The 8168-nt window shown below is 50.3% G+C and overlaps 1 protein-coding gene across 2 annotated transcripts in view; it reads left to right on the forward strand.

Annotated features, from left to right (window-relative positions):
• SMARCC1 (SWI/SNF related BAF chromatin remodeling complex subunit C1) overlaps window positions 1–6011 on the forward strand; it is a 78191-nt gene extending 72180 nt beyond the window's left edge. For both annotated transcript variants that reach the window (XM_068673148.1, XM_068673149.1), the window contains 2 exons: window positions 3895–4071; window positions 5605–6011. In XM_068673148.1, coding sequence (XP_068529249.1) covers window positions 3895–4071; window positions 5605–5690 — 263 coding nt within the window. In that variant the 3' untranslated portion in view covers window positions 5691–6011. The remainder of the gene's footprint in view (window positions 1–3894; window positions 4072–5604) is intronic.
• Window positions 6012–8168: the final 2157 nt, after the last annotated feature.

An 8168-nucleotide genomic window follows, 5' to 3' on the forward strand; every position in this document is an offset into this window, starting at 1 on the left:
GGTGATAGTGGAGCGCTTCGGAGCAGGCATTAGGAAATGTCTCCGATCTCTAACGTGTAAAGGATTTTTTATTTTTTTTTTAGTCCGCTAAATCTCATTTTATTGAACCTTTTGGCTTTATCTCTCCCTGCGTCTGCTGTTTTTTAAGCTCTCCCCCTTATGTAGGTCACACTTCCACGTTTTATGCTTGAGCTGCTGTCTCGAAGCGCTATCTCTTGTGAAATAAAACAGCGTATGATCTCTGTAGGGATGGCACTTCGGTTTTGCCATGGTGGTGGTAGTAATTTCCCCTCTGTTAATCCCAGTTTGGTTGGGTATCGCTTGATTACTGCTCAAATTCAGCATTTTGGAGTTCTCGATGTGATCAGATTGTTCCTCTGCAAGTACCTTAAGCTCATTTTAAGACAAAATCGTTGCTTATCCCATCAGAAAGGCGACGAATGGCCGGCCAGCCCTGTACTCACACACACTCTTCTCCAGCTTATGGGGAAAAAACCGCGGTGCCACTTAATTTTAAACCTCCAAGAGAGAAAAATACTGACAGATACCTCGGTTCAGATAGCTGGAACTTGCCAGCGAGTGTTGTTAGAAAATGTGGAGTAAGGATGCGATTCGAATTTACAAAGAAACCAATTTTTAAGTTGATTTAATTGGTGCTTACGACCTCGTGTGAAGCATCCCTGGGTATGCAGTAAGCCTGATCCAGCTTCGGGTGTTTCAGACGAGGCTTTCCCGTACTGATCATTTTATTTGCATGGGGGAGAGTCTTGCAGGCATGCAGTGCTCGAAGGAGGAAAGCCAAATTGTGCTTGGGGAGTTTCAGGCTTGTGTCAAAGGGCAGCTCCCAGACGGGATTTCTCAGTTCCTGGTTTTTCCTGGTCTGAAACACCACTGGGATGTGCTGATTTTTTTCCACTTTTCTCCCCCATCAGCCTTTGTTTTGCCAGTGAATAACTTCCCTGATACCTGTGAGTGTCTTGTCCTTTTGCTGCAAAGCCCTCTGCATCCCCGGGCTGTTCTGTCTCCCTTTTCTCATTTTGGCACAGGTTCAGACCTGCCACCGTGGTTTCAGCTGCCCGGTGCCTGCTCGGTAGCCTCCCTTTGCTTCTGGATGTTTGCAGATGCAGTTGTTCCCCTTCATTATTTTTTTTGCAGCTGAAAACACAAGAGTTCATTAAAAAATAAAGATGTGCTCAAGCTAGAGTTCTTCGCAGCATAACAACGTCGTCGTGGCGCACCGAGCGCGGCTGTCCTTGTCTTGTCTCCTTCCAGAGCACAACGTTTGAGTCAAGGTGAGGGAGGATGGGGACGTGGCAAGAAGCAGTGCTGATCCTGCTGGGGTGAGCTAACCCAGATCTGGACGCATCGTGCCAGTATTTAAGCTTGGCAGGCCAGTTTCTCCCTTCTCTGGCAAATTTGGCTTTTTATGAGGAGTTTGTGGCTTGGTTTGTGTGTGTACTGGGTCAGCGCAGAGGCTTGTGCTGCTGCCTCGGATCTGGTAGGGTATAAATCTTTCCTGGAAAGTAATTCCTTTGAGTTGGCAACAGCCAGGACACATTTCATAAGTGAAGAGAAGAGGCTTGCTTGGTATCAGTCAGCAAAGTGGCCAAACAAATCTCGTTTTCTTCTGGGTAGATGGAGGTGGCTGTTGCTGCAGGCTCTTGGTGTTGTTTTAAGCGTTTTAACAGAATTTTCAGCGACTGAAATTCAAGCTGTCCTCTCGTATGCTGTGACTGCAGTGCCACAGGTCCTCACGTAACGCCAGGCATGGCAGAAGCGCCCGCGTCTGTCTCGTGCAGATCAGGAGCTGCCCTCGTGCAACACTTGAGAGCTGACCTGCTGCCACCGAGCTCGTAGAAGCCACCGAATCGGTTTCTGCACATCGACAGCCTTGCAGGTTGGTGCAGAGCTGCCTGCTCCTCGTCTCCCAGCTGTGCTGATTCCTGGATGCTGGAGGATAACCACGGGCTGAGGTTTCTGAGCTCTGCCCTGATACAGAACCGAGACACAACAGCCTTGTGGGGATCCCTCCAGCTCTGCAGGAGGGTGGTGTAGGATCTGTGGGTGTAAACCCAGCAGCACCGATCCTGGAGCTCCTGCCCCACTCCTGCACGACTGGATAACCACATCTTTAAGTGCCAAGCTGTGCTGGGTTGTTGCTTTCAGTGACACTGATCTCGTGATGCCTGCCGTGTCCTGCCGTGCCCTTTCTGCCCACTCCCCAACCCCGAGTGAGCTGGACCAAAGCAGATGCGTCGATGCCCGTGGCAGTAAATTCATGCCAAGTCTGCTTAAATCTTATCCGAGCGCTGCGTGTCGATGTGCTTGAGGGCTGGGTGCCATGCAGGAGGACTGAGACAAGCAGGAGCCTTGTGAAATGCAGCGAGGACAAACGCAAAGCCTGAGCCTGGGAGGATTTGGACCATGCATGTTGTTAGACCACGCATCTGGGGCACTGGGCCCACCAGTATAAGAAAGATACGGATAAACTGGAGCCAGCCGAGGGCCACCGAAGACCATCAAGGGCTGCATCTTTCTGCATGGAGAGGCTGAGGATAAAGTTGTGCAGCGTAACGTTAGGAAATGCCCCGAGTTTCCTCTCCTGTTCGGTCTGGTGACCGGAGGAGTAAGGATTCGAGTCACCTACTCACCATCACCAGAGCAGGAAATCTTCGTCCCCAGCAGGAACAAAATAAAGGAATAAAATGAGAGATTAAAGGCTCAAACGTGGGCAGGTTTTGTGGTTGGCTGCTGCTCTTTAATAAGAAGTGATGGAAATGCCACGGTGTGCGCTGCAGGCCACTCGCCAGTGACAGTGTTTGGGGATAAACACACAGATCTTGTCTTCTGTGAATTTTGTGTTTGAGAAATTGGGTGTTTCCAGAGAGCTTCACATCCCAGAGAGCTTCACATCTGCTGCTTGCAAGCGTGCTGGTCTTGCTCCTGCGATGGAGCAGCATCAGCTTGGACATCTTGTTGTGTGACCGTGAGTTCCCGCGTTGTTTTGTGGTCTGGTGCTTCCAAGTCTCTCTGAATTTTGGGTGATTTTGGCATCGGGGCTGTATGAAGCCAGCGAGCTGTGGTGTGTTGGATCCTTATCCCCTGGTCCTGCCTTGCCTTTGTGCAAGGACAGCCTGCCTCTCTGCTGTGATGCTTTTCTGTCCTGTTCTCAGAGCCTTCCCCCTTGGAGGGTTGTCATCGGGCTTTGTTTCACATAAATGGTGAAATATTTCAGGTTTTGGGGTGAAGTGTGCTCCTCCGGAGTAAGCCTTTACAACCCCTGCCTAATAGCTGCTTCACTAACTACATATATATGTAAAAATATAATTGGATTACACAAAATAATCTCTTCAAATGAGGCTTTAAAGCAGCAATCAGCAAGTTTTGGTGTCCAAAGCTGCGCGGTCCTAACAATTCTTTTACACTGCTGAAACATGAAGGTCTCTCACAGAGCTGATAAGCAAAGGAGATTTATTGGAACCTCCAACACATCAGAGTAGTTTTTTTTTTTTTTAACAGTGGAAATACTTATACAGTATAATTTCTAATTAAATGATTTAATTTCTCCCGTTAAATTAATCCATTAGGCTCCGCGGCTGCTCTTTTTCATCAAGTGCTCTTAATTCAATGTCTCGTTTGTTCCAGCAGTTTGTTTCCTGTGCCTTTGTGTGGCTGGATATTAAATGCCATTTCAGCAAGGCTTCGTGTAAAGAGCTCCATTACCTTCCACCCGCTTCTCCTGCTGATGCTTTCGAGAGACGACAAGTGCCCAGGAGCTCTCCCTGCTCCCGTGTGCAAGGCAGCTTTTCTCCCTGCTCATACAACCGGGCTGTTTTCTACCCATATCCACGTTTCTCCACGTCTCAGTGCCTTGTCTCTTCCATCCTCTTGCAGGTCAGATGCCAGGGCCCGGCTCGATGATGCCTGGGCAGCCCATGCCAGGCCGGATGATGCCCAGCGTGGCGGCCAACATCCACCCGGCCGGCGGCGGTCCCCCCCCACCCGGCATGTCACCGATGTCAGGGAACCTCATCGGACCCCGCGTTCCTCTAGCAGCTCCCAACGGCATGTGTAAGTGATCTCCTCGGGTAATATTTCATTTGTGCCTGGCGTGGTGTGGCTTTTCTGTGGCTCGCCTCGCTGCTGGAAGAGTCACCGTGGTTGCAAACCCCTCCGTGTGCTGCAGGAATAATATCTGTACGTGTTGGCAGCCAAAAACTGGTTCCCGAGGTGTGCTTGAAGCTTTAAGTGCTCGTCTCCCCTCTAGGCATCCAAACGCACTCCATTGTCCTTTATTTTATTTATAACATCCGTTATTTTATTCATTACGGTGCTGAGGCTTTGTAGTCTTTGTCAGAAGCCTCTCTCGGCTAAGTCGGCGAGAACGCACAGCGGAGCCTCACGAACAAACCCCAGCTAAATCCTTAAATAGCTCAGAATATAAAAACTGACAACTTAGCGCCGTGGATTGAAAAAGAGGAAGTACTAATTTAAAAAAAAGTATATTGGGAACGTTCCTTCCATGGTATAAATACCCTGAAAACGAAGTCGATTTACGCCAGCCAAAAAAAAAAAATAAAGCTCAAGTCAGTAGCCACCGTGTGGGTGTTACTTGAATGAGCGTGAGGATTGTGGCCAAACCCGGGGAGTAGAAGAAAAGCTGAATGGCTGCTGCAAGAAAGCTGCTGCGGTGGCTTCCTCGATAAATTCAGCCCCGTTACCTGCAGCCTGGGACAAGCTGCTGGCCTCCCTCGCTGCTGTCCCCACCCAGCCAGGGATTGTCATTGCTTTTAGTACCTCTGGCCAAAAATAACTGGGAGAAGTCTTGCCCGTTTGGGCTCCAGCTGAAGGGAGTTGCCGAGGAGTACTGACTCACTGCTGTTCATCAGCAGAAGCATGAATTACTTCTCCTTCGGATGCTATTTCTGTGCAGATCCTTGCTCTTTATTCTCCTGGTGCTCTAGCTTTCCTTAGTTTTTTTTTTTTTCTTCCATTTTTCTGAGCCTCCACCTCTGGGAATATCTCATGTCAGGTTGTATTCCTGCCTGCTCTTTTCCTCCACCTCGCTTTTTTTTTTTTTTTTCCTCCCCTACTAAACAAGTCAGTCATGTTCCATTAGCATCTCCTCCGTGCGCACGAACGCTGCCCTTTTGTGGCCCTCGTTTTCTCCTCTTCCACTTGCTGCAGCTGTGGATTCCTCTGCTGTAACCTACATACGGCGTGCAGGGCTGTGTGTGTGCGAGGTGCATTGTTCCACCTATTTTAAACAGCACGGGGCCATACCTAAAGGCTTGAGCACGGCGATGAGAAATTCTAACCCCAGCTCTGAAAGTTGCACGATGTGAACTTCCCCACCCCGTGAGCTGCACGCCTCTCACCTCCCCTGTGCAAACGGGGAAGGTTTTTCCCCTTTTCCCCTCTTCCGCAGGGTGCTCAGGGGTAGGAGGGGTGCGATGAGACGTGCTGGGGGCTCCTGTGATTCTTCGAGGGGGGGAAGCCGCAGCCGTGGCCGTTCTTGGGGCTGGTTTGAGCCAGCCACTTGTGCGTGCTGTGCTCCTCCAGATGTTCAGCACCCAGCTCACCGTTTCTCTGCTGTCCTTGCAGATCCCCCCCCTGCGCAGCCGCCTCCACCAGCGGAAGGGGTGACCCCACCTCCGGCAGGAGCCCCGCCGGCCTCAGCAGCTCCCTAAAGCAGTCGAGGAAGAAGGAACTTCTACAGCAGCATAGTGGTGACCAAAAATAACTCCTCAGTTACCTTCTGTTCCCCGGGGGGCTTTTGCCTCCTGTTCACCTGCCCCAGCTCCTTCCCCTGCTCCCCTCCGCTCGCAGCCCGTCAGGATTTGGCATTCCTTTGGGAAATCTTTAGATCAGAAACGCCAGCGATGCTCCCGTGTTGCTGGTGGGAAGCCCTTTACGCTTCTTCTTGCCTTCCGGAGCGTCCTCAACTCTGGTTTTCTTTCATCTTGGTGTTTTGAGCTTTGGGTTCTCCTGGGAAGCATAAAAAACAAAAATAGGAAAAAAAAAATGAAGGTTTTAAGGTGGAAGCATTAACCGAGCTTTAGGATGCAGCACGTGCCCAATCCACCTGTGGCTTCGTGCTTCAGGTTCTCCAGGCAGAACGAGCAAAGCATCAAGATCGGCTGCTAAACCAGCGTTTTTTGGGCTGAAAAGGAAAATAAATAAGGGCGTGCTGTAGCACGGAAGGTGCAGGAATGCCAGCCATGTTCATTAGAGGGATCTGATCATTAAGGACAGTAGCTGAGTCCTGGGGCTGCCTCGCTAACTTATTAAAGAAAATATTGATCCAGTGCGAATGAAGCCAGGAGGAAATCAATTGGAATAAAACCACTCACCGGTAGGAGTTTTTCTTGCTCCAGTTTTTACCTTCCTTTTGCCTTTGAAGGTGGTAGTTGAACCTTCCCTCTGAGTAGTTTGGTCCAGTAGCCAACTGAGGAATAAAAAACCACGATTTTTAGTCCCTCTTTTTGGAGCATATACTTTTTACTTTTTAAAATGAACAAAATTAAAAAAATAAATAAAAAAAAAAAAAAGTAGGTAGCAAAGAAGTGCTAGCATACGGGATTGGGTTGGGATGGCTGGGGTGCGAATGCCACAGAACTACCTCCTGCGACAGCCGGCGTGGGCAGAGGGCAGCGGCTGCGGGATCGGGATCAGGATCAGGAGAGCCCCTCGTGCACACAGCATCTGCTCCCCCGCCGCCTCGAGGCTGCTGTCGGTGGGGTTGTGGCCAAGGGAAAAATTTGGGAGGGATCTGAACGAGACCAGCGAGAGGTCTCCCAAATAACCCGAAACCCGCAGAACCCCCTTTGTCACCAGGCTTAAAAACAAGGCTTTGCTTTGAGGAGCGCTCAGGTCATCGACTCATCAACAGGAACTTTCGGACTTCGGGTCCTGAGGGTGCCTGAGTTTGGGGTGAGCATTTCTGGGCTGGCTGCACCCCCGGGCAAGCGGCTGCGGCCTCGATACTCGCAGCGCGTAGGAATAACGCTTTCCACTGTCAAGCTCTAAGAATCCACAGTGCCTAGCAGAGAACGGTCAGGGCCCGCCCGCCTTCCACCTTCCACCAAGGAAATTCCTTCCCAAATCTTACCTTTCCCTGCAGGGGCTTTGGGGTGAGCGTGGGATTCTGGTTCAGACCGTAGTCCGGTTTTAGAATAACCTCAGGTTGTTTTTAGCGCGATCAACTTCAAATATAAAGGATCCAGACGGAGACTTATTTTTTACTGTACTAGTGCTGATCCTACAGAGTACCTGAATTCTTGACACTGTTGTGTTTCTGTATAAATAATACGTGTGCTGACTTTTTTTCATCCTGATCCTCTGGATAGGGCCGGTTTTATTCCTGCAACGCAGCCACCCAATTTTGTGAAATAAAAAAGTCTTTTTTGTACAAAGCTCGGGGCCCCCTTTGTCTGCAGTCTGGTTTCTCGGGGTGTGCGTCGGGGATTTGCTGAGCGCTGCTGCTACAACTCGGGGCTGTTTGGGGCGAGCACAAAGCCAGAGCTTGGTACCGGCGAGCTGGGAGACATCTGAGCACGGCAGGTGAGTGAAAGCCCTTCACAATGCACTCGGTGAGCTGCTCTGGGGAATATCTCAGCTTTTAAAACCTTTCATGAATGTGGATGAGGTAAAACAGCATTCAAGGCCCGGGATGATTTTCGTTTTGATTCCTGCTGTCTCACACCCTTGCTGTGCTATCGCTGCCTCGGACAACTGCTCCCGCTCGCATCCCTGGCTGAATTAAACACCTGAAAGAACCCCTCAGAGGTGGCGTTTCCAATAGAGGACTGGGCACACTGACCTAGCAGGGTCCCACCTGCTTGGGGTTTCCTCCTTTGTTGCAGGACAGCACCGGGAGGCACGTTTGGGGTGAATTTTTGCTCCTGCTCACACCTCCATCATGCGCAGGGTTTGCGGAGGAGCGGCGGGGCAGCTGCCCAGACAGCCACACGTGCACACGCCACAGCTTGAACCATCTCTGCATCTTAACAACATCCCCAAACTCCTGGCTGCTCGCCGTGCCTGGCAATACCAGCTCCACCGTGTGGTTCCTGAAAAGATCTTTTTTAAAAAAAAAAATAATAAAACTGAATTAAAGCAAAAACTGCGTGCTAGGACACCGAACGAGTTTGGGGAGCCTGAGGGTG

The sequence above is a fragment of the Anas acuta genome, chromosome 2 (assembly GCF_963932015.1).
Source record: "Anas acuta chromosome 2, bAnaAcu1.1, whole genome shotgun sequence".
Classification (NCBI taxonomy): Eukaryota; Metazoa; Chordata; class Aves; order Anseriformes; family Anatidae; genus Anas; species Anas acuta.